The sequence below is a fragment of the Neomonachus schauinslandi genome, chromosome 12, assembly GCF_002201575.2.
Source record: "Neomonachus schauinslandi chromosome 12, ASM220157v2, whole genome shotgun sequence".
In the NCBI taxonomy this organism is placed as follows: domain Eukaryota; kingdom Metazoa; phylum Chordata; class Mammalia; order Carnivora; family Phocidae; genus Neomonachus; species Neomonachus schauinslandi.
In genome coordinates this window covers 104,190,203-104,208,574 of record NC_058414.1, presented here as the reverse complement: position 1 = coordinate 104,208,574, position 18,372 = coordinate 104,190,203, and the positions used below count along the sequence as shown (strand labels likewise).

The 18,372-nt window shown below is 41.7% G+C and overlaps 1 protein-coding gene across 2 annotated transcripts in view; it reads right to left on the bottom strand.

The window, feature by feature from the left end:
* The window catches only part of UBE3C (ubiquitin protein ligase E3C), a 123,207-nt gene that overhangs the window by 71,596 nt on the left and 33,239 nt on the right, over window positions 1–18,372 (bottom strand). For both annotated transcript variants that reach the window (XM_021692757.2, XM_021692758.2), the window contains exons 7-10: window positions 15,070–15,223; window positions 14,439–14,659; window positions 13,660–13,814; window positions 9,849–10,036 (exon numbers count right to left, since the gene is read on the bottom strand). In XM_021692757.2, coding sequence (XP_021548432.1) covers window positions 9,849–10,036; window positions 13,660–13,814; window positions 14,439–14,659; window positions 15,070–15,223 — 718 coding nt within the window. The remainder of the gene's footprint in view (window positions 1–9,848; window positions 10,037–13,659; window positions 13,815–14,438; window positions 14,660–15,069; window positions 15,224–18,372) is intronic.

The following is an 18,372-nucleotide window of genomic DNA, read 5'->3' as shown; positions in this document are numbered from 1 at the left end:
TGCTTAACTAGCATCTCAAATAGAATTCAGATCTAAAAGTATCTTTTTTTTTTTTTTAAAGATTTTATTTATTTATTTGACAGCGAGAGAGATAGCGAGAGCAGTAACACAAGCAGGGGGAATGGGAGAGGGAGAAGCAGGCTTCTTGCCGAGCAGGGAGCCCGATGCGGGACTCGATCCCAGGACCCCGGGATCATGACCTGAGCCGAAGGCAGACGCTTAACGACTGAGCCACCCAGGCGCCCTCTAAAAGTATCTTTTAAAGGTCTAAGCCCTCCTGTAGAATACCAATTCGATTAAAAAGACTAAAAATCGGGGCGCCTGGGTGGCTCAGTCGTTAAGAGTCTGCCTTCGGCTTGGGTCATGATCCTGGGGTCCTGGGATCGAGCCCCGCATCGGGCTCCCTGCTCAGCGGGAAGCCTGCTTCTCCCTCTCCCACTCCCCCTGCTTGTGTTGCCCCTCCGGCCGGTTCCCCCCCCTGTAAAAAAAAAAAAAACTTAAAAAAAAAAAAAAAAAAAAAAAAAAGACTAAAAATCTTTGTGGATAAAGGGCAGAAGTTTAGGGGCGCCTGGGTGGCGCAGTCAGCTGAGCTCCCGACTCTTGGGTCGTGATCTCAGGGTTGTGAGATTGGGCTCCATGCTCAGTGTGAAGTCTGCTTGAGACTCTCTCTGCCCCTCCCCCCCACACTCTCCCTCTCCCTCTCAAATCTTAAAAAAAAAAAAAAAAGTGTACGAGTCAAAAATTAAATTTCAAACTTATGAGACTAAACCACAGTAAAAAAAGTTTAGGATAGTAGGAAAACATGGCTCTGAGAAAGGAGTGTTACCTTACTCTAGAATCACCGTAGAAGAAACGAGAAAGCAGAAGAGCAGAAACAGGGGGTTTAGGTGAGCAGAACCAGAGGATATAAACATTGTCAGTGCAAGTAGAGGGTGTGTTAGGAATGATCCCAGAATGAAAACATGCAGATAAAAAATGCCATGAGGACAGAATCGCACGTTTTAAATATCTGCAAACCATATACTCTCTGTGGGACGCTGGAGGTAACACTGAATCGCTCATTTTCGTGGTGGAAGAGAGCTCAGGGCCTGAATTCTACCCCCGAGGGGTAAAGCCAGCTTGTGGTGAGAACAAGCATGGGCTTCTGAGTCCCAGAGGGCTCTTCTGTCTCCTCAGCGGTGTAGCCACTGGCCCCTGGGAACTCCCGAGACCGCTTCTACTTCTCTTTGTAAGAAACAGCCATCAACAATGACCCCGGATGGTCTCACAAAAAACTCTGCGGTGTGCATCCCCAGCACGTAACCGTCATAGTTACTGTAACTCTTACAGTGAATGGAATATATGGTATTTGTAACAGACTACATTTTACAAGGAGTGTATTAATTTAAATGAACAGTTTATTTTTTTTATTTATTTTTTTTAAAACAAGTTTATTATAATGTTGAGTAAATCTTTTTTTTTTTTTTTTTTATTTGACAGAGAGGGAGCACAAGTAGGCAGAGTGGTAGACAGAGGGAGAAGGAGAAGCAGACTCCCCGCCGAGCAGGGAGTCCGATGCGGGGCTCGATCCCAGGACTCCGGGATCATGACCTGAGCCGAAGGCAGACGCCTAACGACTGAGCCACCCAGGCGCCCCTAAATGAACAGTTTAGACAGTGAGTCACTTATCAACACAAATATCTCAAAATTGGTTAATCAAGTATTTTCCTACATTCAATCCAAAATATCAGATATATTCTTCAGTATTGGCATTTTTTTTTTTTAAGATTTTATTTATTCATTTGACAGAGAGAGACACAGCGAGAGAGGGAACACAAGCAGGGGGAGTGGGAGAGGGAGAAGCAGGCTTCCTGCCGAGCAGGGAGCCTGATGTGGGGCTCGATCCCAGGACCCTGGGATCATGACCTGAGTCGAAGGCAGACGCTTAACTGAGCCACCCAGGCGCCCCAATGTTGGCATTTTCTGAGTACACAACAGGGATTATGGAGGACTGGTTTTAAAAAATCCAATCCCATTTTAGGGCGGTGCATTCTGAGAAGTCCAAATGGCCATAAAAGCACAGTCCTTTACAAACCAGCGAGAGCTGGAAAGCGTGTGTGGAGCTGACTGGGAATCCTGAAACCTCGGCCACGAAGAGTCTCTTACATCACTCCGTCCACCCGCTCTGTAATGCCACCAAGGACACAAGCAATCTGTGCTCCTCAGGACGTGAAAGGGCTGTAGCTCAGACATAATGATGATTCTAGGAGGGGGTTAGGTCTGTCACAAGTCGTGCTGGCACAAAGTGGTAACAACACGACCCTCATTCTTAAGAAAGCTCAGCTGGGTGAGTCTCAGAAGTAGTCACAGAAATGTAAACACCATGTTCTCCAACATGCTGAATCTCTGTCATTAATGTCTAAGCAAATTCCCACCTAAACTTTCCACTCCCAAAACAAAAGGACTCCCCTGTTGCGCACTTGAGCTGTACTGGAAGACAGGACTGTGAGCCCATCTCTGAGATACTTAAAATGCTGGCCACACCCAACACGTAGAGAGTGTTAAATCTGTCTTTATATACTATGAAGGATGTCCAAACAACCACAGGTAAAACACAGAGAGAAGAAAGCTATGGGAAAAAAAAAAAAGAATTTAGAAGGTAGTATTTGCTTGCCTTATTTCTGTTCCATCAAGAAACTGAGTTCTTTTATTTTTATTTTTTAAAGATTTTATTTATTCGAGACACAGAGCTACGGGGAGAGAGAGAGCATGAGGAGGGGGAGAGGGGGAGGGAGTGGGAGAAGGAGGCTCCCCTCTGAGCCAGGAGCCCGATGTGGGGCTTGATCCCAGGACCCTGGGATAATGACCTGAGCCAAAGGCAGACGCTTAACCATCTGAGCCACCCAGGTGCCTCAAGAAACTGAGTTCTTTTATTTATTTATTTATTTATTTATTTTTTTTTAAAGATTTTATTTATTTATTTGACAGAGAGAGAGACACAGCGAGAGAGGGAACACAAGCAGGGGGAGTGGGAGAGGGAGAAGCAGGCTTCCCGCGGAGCAGGGAGCCCGATGCGGGGCTCGATCCCAGGACCCTGGGATCATGACCCGAGCCAAAGGCAGACGCTTAACGACTGAGCCACCCAGGCGCCCCAAGAAACTGAGTTCTTTTAAAAAAATGAATTATCTAGTATAGTTTTACTGATAGCAATAAGATTTCTTAAAATTATGTTATATATAAATACTAAAAAACTTAGCACCTAAGAAATCTGAGAAATTAATTTTTTTTTTTAAGATTTTATTTATTTGACAGAGAGAGAGCGAGAGCAGGAACACAAGCAGGGGGAGTGGGAGAGGGAGAGAGAAGCAGGCTTCCCGCGGAGCAGGGAGCCCGATGTGGGGCTCGATCCCAGGACCCTGGGATCATGACCTGAGCCGAAGGCAGACGCTTAACGACTGAGCCACCCAGGCGCCCCCCCTTTTTTTTTAGAAATTACATATTTTCAATGTATGTCTTGTTTGCTCTTTTTTCTTAAGAGCAACACAACAATATAGTCTAAGAGCATTGGCAACATTTCATCCATCTTCCCAGAAATAACCAAACTTAATGCCCAGAGATAAATCCCCCAGATACTATGTGGATACACGTAAGCAGAAATGGGTCCTCCCAGTATACTCTCTTATAATAGTTTTCTCCTTAAGATTATAATTACCATCTTTCCACAGAAATATATATATATATATATATATGTATTTCTGAAACACCATTTTAATGGCTACGTATTTCAAAAGTTGTATTTCAAGTTAACTTTGAAACAATTTTATTTCAAACAATCATTCAATAGGCAAAAGGAAAACAAATTATTAAACATTTTTATAAATTACTGAAGGTTATTTAGTTTGGAGCTTTATTGCTAAAAGGTAAAGAAGTAATCTGTTCTTCATGTATACTGGGATATATTAAAAATTACCCACTAAGTTTTATTTAGCTGAGATAACTCTATGAGTTACTTAGTAAAGGGCGACCTTTCCAACCCGAGTCATAAATTCAGGTCAGCTGTCTGCAGGGACTCTTTAAGTCATTAAAGAGAACACAGTGGAGGGTACAGTGCACATGCAGGAAGGAGAGGCGTCCTCAGACACTGGGAAGGTGTCCCAGGTAAAAGAAACAGGACTAGTCAGCCACCCAAAGACCATGCTTCTCTTGTAGCGCACAAGCACACACCTAATACTGTTTTCCTGCTGAAAGTATCACTTGTTTGACAAAAGCAATATTAAAACACACATATAACATTTCACCTCTGAGATAAGATTAAAAATACGTTCTAAATTGCCTTTATTATTACAAAAAAATTTTTTTTAAAAGATTTTATTTATTTATTCATGAGAGACAGAGAGAGAGAGAGAGAGAGAGAGAGAAGCAGGCTCCCAAGGAGCAGGGAGCCCGATGCGGGACTCGATCCCAGGACCCTGGGATCATGACCTGAGCCGAAGGCAGACGCTTAACCGTCTGAGCCACCCAGGCGCCCATCTTTATTATTACAAAAATTTTAAGACATATTTCAGTTTGAGGCAACTTGCCAAAGAATTTCTCTTCACAGACCACTGAAAACTACGAAGAGAAGCCCCAGACACAGCTCTGTTCAGTCCACGTTCCAGCGCTCAAACCACAACCAGGTCACACAGACAGTACCTTTCTCCTGACAACTGCTTTTATTTAAGAGTGAACACCCTTGAAAACGGAACTTTCCCTCATACTACAGTTTCACTAAAATGAATCATTATGTTGGATGCGTTCCTTACTATTTCTCAATACTACTCTTAAAAAGTACACATAAGAAGATCAATACAGGCAGCATATGTGCTTTTCCCAAGTGGACTTGTGTTTCCTGTGAATCAGCTGTCACTCATAAATGTTTAGAAAATTCTCAGAAGTTTCAAAAATCACTTATTGCTAAGTCTGACCAAATCAAGACCACTTACTAATTTGATGTGTCTAACAATAATAATTACCAGTTAGTTTATAATCTATATATGACTTCAAAATAGATTTAATAATAAAATCATTATGTATTGAAATGTTTAAAAGCTCACAAATCTTACTTGGCCTCTATCAGAGAATATTCTTTTTTTTTTTTTTAAAGATTTTATTTATTTATTTGTAAGACAGAGAGAGACACAGCGAGAGAGGGAACACAAGCAGGGGAAGTGGGAGAGGGAGAAGCAGGCTTCCCGTGGAGCAGGGAGCCCGATGCGGGGCTCGATCCCACGATGCTGGGATCATGACCTGAGCCGAAGGCAGACGCTTAACGACTGAGCCACCCAGGCGCCCCTATCATAGAATATTCTAACATGAATCAAAAGCAAATTAAATGTATTGATTGTACTGAAAATATCATTGATAATAAAAGCAAGCATGAAATCACAGGCAAAAAGTAAATTTCTCTATGGAGGTAGCCAGGCTCAATAGTTTCAAAAGAAATTATAAACACTTGTTTACAAAAACATGAGTAGTATAATCTGCAATAAAAAACAAAACACAAATCCGTGTTTTTCCCCAGTGAAGTCATGTGCATACTCACACTACCTCAAATTATTATAGACATGAACTTGTGAACCAGAGCTAAAGAATGTCCATTACCACACGCACTTGACAGCGCCCAGAAAACAGACAGGACAACTGCCATGCGCTTCCAGGCACAGGATTAACTAAACCACAATTCAAAACATAAAATACAATTAAGTTGGCTCATTCTTTAGGTTTTGGTAGAAAAATGAAGCACATGTTGCAATAAAACTGATCTGTGAAGGCCTTGTGATTGGATGTATTTTCAAGAAAACCACAGGCAAATTATAATAGCAACCTCTGTGACCCCTAAGACACTACCTTTTAAAATTCCATTTCAAAGGTTTTAGAAGTCCACGCGACAGAAGAGCTGAGTACCAAGAACAAGTCCGTCTAGCACCCGGATTACAAGCCCCACTCCTGACACTATAGCACTAACAGGAAGTGCCTGCCATAAAATGAAAATGTCACTGCAAGTTGGGAATTGCAGGTGAAATCTCAGTAACTCAGGAAGGCCTCTGACAGATGATAACCTTAGCAAGAATCTAGCAGACAAGTGAGCCAAGAAAGATAGGACAAGGAGGGAAGATGCATTTTGGACAGAGTCTAGCAGAGGCAAAAGGGGGCAGACCCCAAACACAGGAGAGGCAGAAAGCCAGCGCGAGCATGGTTGGGGCAGAGAGGTAACCAAACACTTGATAAGTGAAGGATACAGAACAAACTGATAAACTACGGAATGTGAGTTTTTTCCTGAAAGCAAAGGGGATGCACTGGCAGATATCTGAGTAGGAGATTAACAGGGTTACGTTTCTGACAATTCACTTTGGCAAAACAGAGCATAAGAACATAGCACTCACACATCACAGTGACTGGATGCACGTGCGGAATCACCAAGAAAGGAACGACTCTAAGCCTAAACTCTACAGCAACTCCATCCAGCAGAACTTTCTGTGACGCCGGGAATAGTCTATGCTGTCTTACACGGCGGCCACTATGCACCTGAAATGTGGCGAGCTATGTGGCCAAGGAACTGGGTCTGTGCTTCCATTTAACTGTAATTAATTTACAATGAAGTAGCCACATTTTGCTAGTGGACCCCCCCCCCCAGCGTAACCCCCAGGTTTTGGGGAGAGATGCTGAACTCAATCTTAGGCAGTATGTAAGGGGTCTGAGGACAGCCCCTGTTAAATAGCTAAATAGGAGTCTGGAGCTCCAGAAAGTGGTTGAAGGTACGTACTTCTATCACCCAGAGAATCAACTGAGTAGAAAAAAACAAAGAAACTGAAGGGAAAAGAAGTCGAAGTTGAGGAAACACTGAAACACAGAGACAAAGAAGAGCCCATGGAGGAAACAGAAAGAGAAGCCCAACAGCAAAGGGAAATTCATGAGAAAGGCACCTGCAAAGGTCACAGGGGAAGGAAGTTTGGGAAGAGGAAGGGCAACCATGCAGATGGCCACGAAGGGCCAGGCTTGCTGGGGGGGGCCTGTGGGGGTGCCCCCTCCGGAAGAGCAGGGTGGGGCGTGACCAGAGGCAGGGGAAACAGAGGGGCACAGTCCTCAGCTCTACCTGTAACACTTCTGAACAGCACAAATCCATCGATGACACACTAACCTACTGCCTGCCAACTCGCATTCTAAGTCAGCCAGGGTTAAAGCCTACCAGGGCCCAGTGGCCACCCTCACGTGTCCACGTAAGTGCCCACCTTTCTGGGTTTAGTTCTCTGGATACTGGGACACTGCCTTCTTGTTTTCCGTCTCACAATACAACCATGTAGCATTTATTCATAGTAAAAATAGTGAATACATTTTCTTAAGGAAAAAATAAATTTATATCCAAGTATTTATTCAGAGTCCCTAGTCCAATGGCAGGATCTACAAATTTTCTCTCATAAAAGGAGCTGGCTGGCCTGGGTGGCTCAGTAGGTTAAGCGTCTGCCCTCGGCTCAGGTCATGATCCCAGGGTCCTGGGATGGAGCCCCCCATCGGGCTCCCTGCTCAGTGGGGAGTCTGCTTCTCCCTCTCCCCCTGCTGATGCCCCTGCTTGCACTTTCTCTAGCTGTCAAATAAATAAATAAAATCTTTAGGAAAAATAAATAAAGGAGCTGGCAACTCATTACTTAATTTTTAAAAATTTAAGTAATTCACATGATCTGAAACTTAAAACCATATCAAAAACATGCACTGAAGGGCACCTAGGTGGCTTAGTCAGTTGAGCAGCATCTGACTTCAGCTCAGGTCATAATCCCGGGGTCCTGGGGTCAAGCCCTGCTTCAGGCTCCCTGCCCCTCCCCCCATTCATGCTCTCTCTCTAATAAATAAATAAAAATCATTAAGAAAAACTACAGTGAGAAGTCCACACGCTCCTCCACTCTTGACCTCCCCAGCACAGCCAGACATGTGAATAATCAGTTCTATGAATTTTCTGTGTATGTGTCCAAGATTTTTTATGCCAATACAAACAAACATACATTCCTACTTTTTCCACCATTCTGACACAAAAGTAGGTTATTATTCACATTGTACTGTAGCTTCCTATTTTTCACTTAAACATGTATCTTGGAACTCTTTCCATATCAATGTAAAAAGGGTCTCCATGTTCCTTTATACATCCTGACAATCAATGTTGAACAGAAATCAAAATTGCAGGGGCACCTGGGTGGCTCAGTCAGTTGAGCATCTGACTCTTGATTTTGGCTCGGGTCATGATCTCAGGGTCCTGGGATTGAAGCCCCCAGTCGAGTCGGGCTCTGCACTCAGTGTGAAGCCTGTGTAAGATTCTCACGCTTCCTCTGCCTCTCCCCCCACTAAAATAAATAAATAAATCTGAAGAAGAAGAAGAAGAGGAGGAGGAAGAAGAAGAAGAAATAATAATAATTAAAATTGCAAATCCCAACCATGAAAGTAAGAGGGATTTGTATGAGCCCAGAGGCACTGATAGCGAGCTGTCAGCCCTGGAATTTATTAATCATCTTTTAAATACCTTAAAAAAACAAAACAAAAACAAACTTGAAAGCAGGGAAAATCAACCACAGTTAAAGTACCTGCTTTCATGAGCTATGAAAAACATTCTAGATACTTAAAACCTAATATATTTAAACCATAAATAAAATTCCTGGAGTAGTTTCTTAGAGGAAATAGGTGCAGTACTCATAAAATCAAGGTTCCATATAAAGCTCCTTTACCCATTAAACACCTTTTGGAAACAGTTCACTAGTGAACCCCAGACCAGGGCAGTGATGCATTTAACTCCAGTAATTACTATCCAAAGGGATGGACTTTTGTGCTACAATAAAAGCAAGTATCCTCACTGAGCTGCTATGATCCTGAGATCTCACATCCTGCCCTAATGCAATTAGCCTACAGAGAGCTAATTACCTAATCGAGGGATCACAGTTTCACTGACATCTTACTTCCTCCAACAGTAATAAACACCAGGGCGCTAAGATAGCACCTAATTAGTGAGCTGCATTAGTGTTTACAAGGCGGTTTCAGCTGGTGATGTGTTCTCTGCATACAGTTCGGTTCAAAGAATGCTTTCCTAACCAAAAGAAACAGCTCTTTTCATGTTACAGGACAGCATTTTATAAAAACAGGAGAGGATTCTTTAGGGTAACATAAATCATCCGACATAACACAGGACATCAAGAGGCAGCACCTTTCAGCAGAATGCCTACATAATGTCAGTCCCTTCCTTCTTCCTAGAACCACTATGTATCTTTGCACCATACCCTGTGAAATATTTGTGCAATTCTCAAGAAACCAATGAACTATTACTCAAATTAGAGAGAGAAAAATAGTTCAACATTATGGTCACACTTAACTTACCTCAATGCAAATAAGCCACATTCTAACTTGTATGTTTTGTTTTGTCCCTTTCAAAAGTTTATTCCAAAGTTTTGAGAGGCAAAAATCTCAGGGTGCTAGAGTAAACTGTCGAGGGCGAATGATAAAGAGCCCTGTGGGAAAAAGCCTAAAAGATACGTAACATATTGGTTCTATACACAGGCATGAGACCAATGTTTCAGAAGGCGGCTAGGACTAAACTCCACTCTCGTTTCCAAGATACTCCAGAAAAATGAGCTTATTTCATTTAATACATGACAGGCCAGGAAAACGGATTCAAACAGTATCAGTCGGTTTAGAAAAGAAAAACCAACTTTCATTCTCCACGAAGTGCTTGCACAGTTGAATATCCCTACCATATTCTATCAGAAAAGTGGGCAGATAAAACTGCTTCAGAGGAAGCCGAACAAAGCACGGGGGAGGCACACTGCATCATTCACGGAGTGCCCAACAACACTTGCCTGACTTTGGGCACCACCATCCGATGCTGCACCATAAGCGTGTGGCCGATCGATGCCATCAGAGTAAAGGCCTCCTCACTGGCTGAGTCCCTCCACACCAGGTTTAACAGGGTGTTGGTCTGCTGCTTCGTGTCCAACTTCTTCAGACACTCCTCCGTTATGTATGGTACTGAGAGCCTACCATCCTCCTAAAACACACCACATAAATTGCTCTGAGTTAACGACGTTTTATTAGAAATGACCCTCTATACCACACACACACACACACGAAATCTGATCTTACTTCAAGTGGAAATAAAAAGTAGGCATTATCTAAAAGTTACCCACATCACAATGGACAAAATCCATAGCTCTCCAAATGCATCCATTAAAGTAATATGAAATTCTCTAGAGTTCCACAGTCACTATCTATATTAGACACCAATTTTATCCAGCATTAACAACACAGGGACTGTAAATACTCAGTTTTTGCCTACTGATGTGACAGTATTTCAGTATTGACATTTTAAGAAAAATTAATTTCGTATTTTTAGACACCATTGTATTAAGCATACATGGGTGGGAATATATTATCATCTAGCAGAATTTCCATTTTAAATTATTTGGGAGATTACAGTTTAAGCAAAAATAGAATCTTAAATAATTTATTTTTAGAAAAACAAAAGAGATATATTTTATATCTTAATTTCTCTAAAGATCTGATTCACCGAGTAAAACCTGAACTAAGACACTATGCATTTACCTATTTGGGGTATTAACCAGAGATACATACTTTTTTCATATATGTATGTATATATCCAAGTATATATAAATATGAATATATATACACAACACTGGGTATTGCTGAATACATTGTTTGGAAACTTAAATGGATATAATTTATGTAACTTATAATAATCTATCAAAACATTGCTTTAGATAAAAGTAATAAATTCTGTCAAACTTGAATCTGTAAATAAGATACACCTAATAAAAGGAGTTAGGAAAAGAGTACATTGGTACTACTTTTGTAGTGTACATATTTAAAATAAATTATACACAAATAATAACTAAACTGATTATACAGAAACCTAAGAGTTTATAAACAGTGAAATTTGCCTCTGGAAAATCTCATTCAATCAAATTAAAGTCTACATAATTCTCATAGGAAATAATATATAAGCAGCCATCAAAAGATCTGACTAAAAAATAAAGAAAAGATTTTGAGCCAAATCTGTTGAGTACCTGGCCTACTACTGGGTCACTGGTTCTGAACCCAAAAGTGGACAAGAAGGGAGAGATGATAAACAATGCAAATGAAAAATGAAGAGAAAAAAATGAAAAAGAGAAACAAAAGTACCACGTCATATAATTCTAGTAACACAGACCTTGAAACTCTTGTATATTAAGGAAGAAAAATAAAGTGGAGTAAAATTTCCCAAAAATATAAGTAACAAAATGAAGCTGCACTTTTTTTTTTTTTTTTTGCAGTTTGTCAAAAAAAATTTTAATGACTTTATGGGATGCCTAGCCCATGCAATGGCTCACACTTCAAAGGCTTACATTTAGAAACTTCAAAATAAAAGTTCTAAGCCATATTCTCCAATAGTCTTATGGGCTTTTTTTTTTTTTTAAAGATTTTATTTATTTATCTGAGAGAGAGAGAGAATGAGAGACAGAGAGCATGAGAGGGGGGAGGGTCAGAGGGAGAAGCAGACTCCCCGCCGAGCAGGGAGCCCGATGCGGGACTCGATCCCGGGACTCCAGGATCATGACCCGAGCCGAAGGCAGTCGCTTAACCAACTGAGCCACCCAGGCGCCCGAGTTAAGAGCCTCTTATGTCATATGACTTCACTCATACGTGGAATTTAAGAAACAAAACAGATGAACATGGGGGAAGGGAAAGAAAAAAAAAAAATCAGAGACGGAGACAAGCTACACTTTTTATACGTTCTAGCAGTGTAACCACAAGCGAGCCTGAGCATTCTTTTGTTTCCTGTGTCTCATATTCTGCTCTTCTGTTTGTGTCCACAGTGAGAAGGGACTTCCTAACACCTCTCCAGCAGACGCAGCCCAGAGCCTCATTTTCACGTGGATACAAATTATATTGTGTATAAACATTATAATTTCACAGCTTCTCTAGAAGGTAATTAAGCATTAAAAAGTGTCTTCTAAAAACAAAAGTTTTATCTACATTCCATCTACAGAATCCCACTTTTTTTACCATATAAAAAATTCACATTTTTATGTGCAGTTCTGAATTCTGACAGATGCAAGACTTGCAGCTTCCACCAAAACATTCAGTTTTGCCCCTCTGTAACTAGCCCTTCCCCTAGCTGTAAGGGGCAATGACTCTTCATCTCTGCTAACGAAGCTATCTGTGTCGGAAGGCAGAGCACTAACACACCCTCTCACTTCACGAGATCCTGAAGATTTACGTCCCCTGGGAAACCTGAGCCACTCTGGAGTGTCTTCTTCCTGGGACTGGACTTAGTATTAATAATGGGAAATTTCCTAACAAAAAAAATATTTAAACCCATGTCAGCCTTATCTCAAGTTATTTCAATTGTGTAATTAAGAGAAAAATCAGCAGATATATCACTGAAGACACATAAATTATGTGTGTGTATAATGCAGAGCTTTTTATTCCTTGAAAATACACAGCAAACCATCCTTATACGTTACAATAAACTCAATATTCATTTTTTTTAAATAAATCTAACACTTGTCATCTACAAAACTGCCAAAAATTAACAGGAGACATTACTTGGTGTCCACAAGATAGGGTAAAGAAGAAAACCTTTTTTCCCTTTGAGGCTGGGAGAAGGGGAGGGCGTGGCTGCTGATGGGCGCGGGTTTCTGTGCAGACAATGCTCTACCCGAGCGGTGGTGGCTGCGGTTAGGCGAATATACTGAGAAATCACTCAACTGGACATCACTTTATTTTTATTTTTTTTTAGATTTTTTTTTTTTTTTTTATTTGAGAGAGAGAGACAGAGATAGTGAGATAGAGAGCACAAGCGGGGAGGAGAGGGAGAAGCAGGCTCCCCACAGAGCAGGGAGCCCGATGCGGGACTCGATCCCAGGACCCTGGGATCATGACCTGAGCCGAAGGCAGACGCTTAACGACTGAGCCACCCAGGCGCCCCTGTACATCACTTTAAAAGGGCGAGTTTTATGGTAAAGTGTATCTCAACAAAGTTGCGATAAAAAATTCTTAAAAATGGGTTGGGTTAAAAAACCCAACAATTTCACTTCTAGGAAAATTTCCCAAGTAACAAATTAATATACAGCATGGCCTACTCTGCATAAAAAACCCACATAACTATGTACCCCCACATACACTTCTATGGATGGGCAGGAGAAGGTGTGGAAGAACATCCCAATCCCCAGTCGCCAGGACAGTCATCTCTGGAAAGAACAGGGTGGACGAGGGGCGCCTGGGTGGGTTAGTCATTAGGCGTCTGCCTTCGGCTCAGGTCACGATCCCAGCATCCTGGGATCGAGCCCCGCATCAGGTTCCCTGCTCCGTGGGAAGCCTGCTTTTCCCTCTCCCACCCCCCCTGCTTGTGTTCCCTCTCTCACTGTGTCTCTCTCTGTCAAATAAATAAGTAAAATCTTCAAAAAAAAATTAAAAAAAAAAAAAAAGAACAGGGTGGCCGAGGGAGGGGACTTCATCTGCAGTCTGAATGCTTTACAACAAGAACGCTTTCATGTATTACTTATATAGCCAAAAGTAAGGATGGACACAAAGTTAAAAGTGACTTCAAAATCAGATGGAGTGATATGTAGTGTAATTCGTTCGCTGACCCCCAGGCCCCCTGGAGCTTACCGGAGCGCTCGGCTGTTTATCGGCCTCTTCACCCTCATCTTCTGAGTCACTGGCCGAATCTTGACAGCTCGTGCCGGTAGGTGAAACTGGTAGCTGAGAGAGAAAGGTCTGGAGTACCCTTAAATACACCAGCAGTCCTTCCTCAGAGAGGGTCCCTTTGTAAAACAGTCAGTTGTAGTATTTCATTAGAAATGATCAAACAGAAACTAGAAAACTCAGGGTATCATTTTTCTTATATTCAGAAAGACATTTCTGACCACATCTTATTATCAAAATTCTAATAACTCATGTACAGATGTATTAAAATACATCAGAGAAAGACGCTATAATTCTAGAATAGGCACACATTAGAAGTTTAGCATAAGTGGGGATAACATCCCTGCACTCACAGGAGTTCTCCCATTCAACTTTAAAATTCTTTTTAACCTGTGTGGCCTGGTAACATGTATCTGAATCAAGCCTTTTTTTTTTTTTTTTTTAAGTAATCTTTACACCCATGGGGGGGCTCAAACTCACAACCCGGAGATCAAGGGTCACATACTCCACTGATGGAGCCAGACAGGCGTCGCTGAATAGGGACTTTTTTATGTGCCTAGAAACTTTCCCCACTGTCTAGGACACAGACCTGCAGCAAATACACTCTTACAAGAAATCCACCCCCTCCCCCAGGGGCCACCTTGACAACATACACCTGGCACTGGATTCGCTTCTCTTTTGACTTCTATCTGCCAGTACTATGTAAATGTGAGTTCAAGTAGAACACGTCTTTTATCTCATACCCAGGTAATGCTCGCCAACAGTTAAGACAAAGAAGAAGAGCCACGGTGCCCCACTGCTCGTCTTGGAGCGCCTGCTCTCTGGGAACAACAGTGCACTCAGGAAGGGCTCGTAAGGGAAAACAGTGTGTGCATCCGCTAAGGCTGGAATGATGAAATGAAAAATCTGATCTGTAAAAGGTGCTGCCAACAACTCCTCAGTGAAGGCGCTAAAAACTTGTTGCCTGAAAGAAAAATGGAAGCTTTTATCAAAACATACTGTTCATAAAATCACCGATTAAAATTAACTTATGAAATATTCTTTTCTAAATTAATTGAAGTTAAGCATTCAGTATCAACTAAATTGCCTTGAAATTAACTGATTTTGTGCATTCCCTATTGAGAAAACTCTACCATGTTTTTATATCTTTCAACAGCTACTAGAAGACAGGAAAATAACCAAACCATCAGAATTATAAATTTATATTGGGGTACAGGCCAAACAGAAATAGTAAAACTTTTCTTTAAATTGAGTCACATTAATAAAGTAAAAATTTGACTTTGAAGTCTATATGTAAAATAGCATCCATGTAAAAGTTATTGTTAGATACAGAACCTGTGAACTTTCAAAATCAGTAAATTATCCCATTCTCACCTTGCACCTTCTGGACAGGAGTTGTAAGTAAAGTGCAATGGTTTCAGAACATTCTCTAGCAAAATGTTTGCTATAGGAACTCGAGATAAATCAGAATATTCAATACTTGATGGAAGCTTGCTGTTAATTAACAAATAGAGAGATCTATAATACCCTAAAAGAAAGGAAAAACACATATTTAAAATTTGATACCTTCATCATAATGAGGGAAAAAATGTGTCAATTTTTAAAAGCTTTTTATAAATCTCCATGGGTCCAAATTTAAGTTAATTCTTCTTCAACTTTCCTTTTTTGTTAAATGTTACTAGTTAAACAGACAATGGCCCCCTTTTTTTAAGTTTATTAATTTTTTAAAGTAATCTCTACACCCAACGTGGGGCTCGAACTCACGATCCCGAGATCAAGAGTCGCATGCTCTACCGACTAAGCCAGCTGGGAGCCCCTTCAACTTTTTTATTAAGGAAAAGTTAAATACATAAGTAGCCTGAAATGGTATATATACTGCATGTACCCATCACCCACTCCTCCATTCACTGGGAAGCAAATCTAAAATATAATGATTTCAGTGTGTCATCAAAGGACTTTATTTTTCTTAAAAATACCATTATGACAGCTAAATTAAATTAACAATAATTCCTTGCTATCACAAGCATCTAGTCAGTGTTCAAGTCTCCAACTCTCTCTTGCTATAAGTTTTATTTAACTAGTTTGCTTGAATCAGGATCTAAGTAAGGCCCATACATTGTGATGGTTTTCATTTGCCTCTTAAGCATCCTCCAAGTATTTAACTAGTTTTGTGGTTTTTAAAAAGCATGTTGAACTCATGGACTTAAACAGACATATTTCAATTTACTGCAGTGGTTATCCTCACTAATTCTCACACTGTCCTGTCTTTGGGCAATGGGGTAGGCTGTGGGCAGGCCCCTGAGCTCCACCGCTCATGAAGAGCATCTCCAGACTCACCTGTCCTCATCTCCTGACCTGGAGCCAGGACCTGGCACCCACCAGCCTTTTCATTCCTTTTAGGGGAAATGATGGCTTTGGAGACCAAAATATGGGCACCAGGGAATTCAAGCTGAAGCAACAACTTTTATGACCTTACTAAACTTTTGATGGGATTGCAAGGTGTGCAGTAAACATCAACTTCGGCATCACCAATGATCCAAACCCTACAGTCTTTTAAATATATTTGCCCCCCCCCACCTTTTAAAAAGATTTTATTTATTTATTTGATAGAGAGGGACACAGCGGGAGAAGGAATACAGCAGGGGCAGAGCGAGAGGGAGAAGCAGGCTTCCCACTGAGCAGGGAGCCCGACGTGGGGCTCGATCCCAGGACCCTGGGACCATGACCTGAGCCGAAGGCAGACGCTTAACGACTGAGCCACCCAAGAACAATCTTCAGGTGTAGTTTGTCTAGACACATTTGGTAGCACACATTAAAAACACAATCCACTTGGTTTACTTTCTGAAAGCAGTCCTACACAAATTTATGAAGAGGCCGCTTTTAGGCAACAGGCTTGAGCCATGGAAACTTGATCAGAGCACGAGGCCCTGGCCGAACACAGACAGGCCCGGACACAACCCACCTCGAAATAGCCATAGGCCCTAACGGACCAATGGGCTCCTTACAACCAGGCACGGTTACCAAAAAGGGAGAAAATTCCATATGTCCCCAGATGTCCTCACCTTCCCCGTTTACAAACAGGCCCCACCCACTGCCTCCAGCCTCTGCTCATTTCTATCCCCTTTGTTCTGCCTCAGGTGAATCCTTTCAAACGGCCTGGGCCAGCTTCCACCCCTACTGATCCAATCATCACCCCACAACTGGGGCCCCCATCTGGTCAGACAGCCACCACAATCTGTACCTGAGTCATGACCACTAAACCCTGACTATTCAGTCCTCTATCTTTACACCTACTTTGTAACTCCAACTCCAACCTCATATATTTTGATCACTAGTGAAACTCAACAGAGACCCCTGAAAGCTCTTTTGCTATGAGACTGAGAAGATGGAAGTGGGTGAGACAGATGAAGGGGATGAAGAGGTACAAACCTCCAGCCATAAAATCAGTAAGTCATGGAGATTAAGGAAAAAAAGAAAAAAAGGACAGTATAGAGAATACATCAAGAATTTTAAAAATATTATGGGGTGCCTGTGTGGCTCATTCTGTTAAGCATCTGCCCTCAGCTTGGGTCATGATCTCAAGGTCCTGGGACCGAGTCCCGCATCAGGCTCCCTGCTCAGCAGGGGAGCCTGCTTCACCCCTGCCCGCCACTCCCCCTGCTTGTGCTCTCTCCCTGTCAAATAAATAAATAAAATCTTAAAAAAATGATACCGTTAATATGTCAACATCAATCTCTGTTATGTATTGAACAGATTACCTGACAGCATGACTAGAGTATGAAGTTCCGCTGCATTTGTTAAAAAGCTTCGTGTTAAGTCACAGCACATACTGTATAATAATACAACCTATAATTAGTAAACACTGCCAAATTTTATAGACTCCTAATGCCGGGGAGAAACAGGTGAATGGAATTAAGAGGAACAAACTTCCAGTGAAGTCAGTAAGTCACGGAGATGAAAGTACAGCACAGGAGTAGAGTCAACAGTAATGGTGCATGGGACAGACGGGGGCCACACTTGTCGCGGGGAGCCCTGAGCACCGCATGGAGCTGTGGCATCACCGCGTGTCCCCACAGAAGGTGCCAGAAGCGGCAGTTTCACCACAAGATTGTGACACACTTTCTACTTCTAGACACATTTCAAAATAATGCATTTCTTAGTTACGTTCTTTACACTTTTAGAAAACAAGAAAAGTAAAAATTCTCATGATTGCTCAGCCTTAAATCAATATACACAATAATGCATCAACTGATACAGAGGATGATTTCTAATTATCGTTACTTTGTTTTTTAAAAGATCAAATCCCACAAATTTCAATTTACTTTTAGTTGACTCCCTAATTTTTCAACAAACTAAAATAGGTTTCTTTTTTTTTTTTTTAAAAAGATTTTATTTATTTATTTGAGAGAGAGAGAGAGAAAGCACAGCGATGTGAGGGGCAGAGAAGCAGACTCCCCACTGAGCAGGGAGCCCGACGTGGGGCTCGATCCCAGGACCCTGGGAACATGACCTGAGCCCAAGGCAGACACTTAACCGACTGGGCCACCCAGGCCTACCCACCCCCTTTATTTTAAACCTAAGCCAAAAGCTAAGGTTGAGATGTATACGAATTTAATTTTTACAGTTTTAGTATTGAGGATTAAATTAGCTACGTTTAGCCTACATTAGTCCATCACC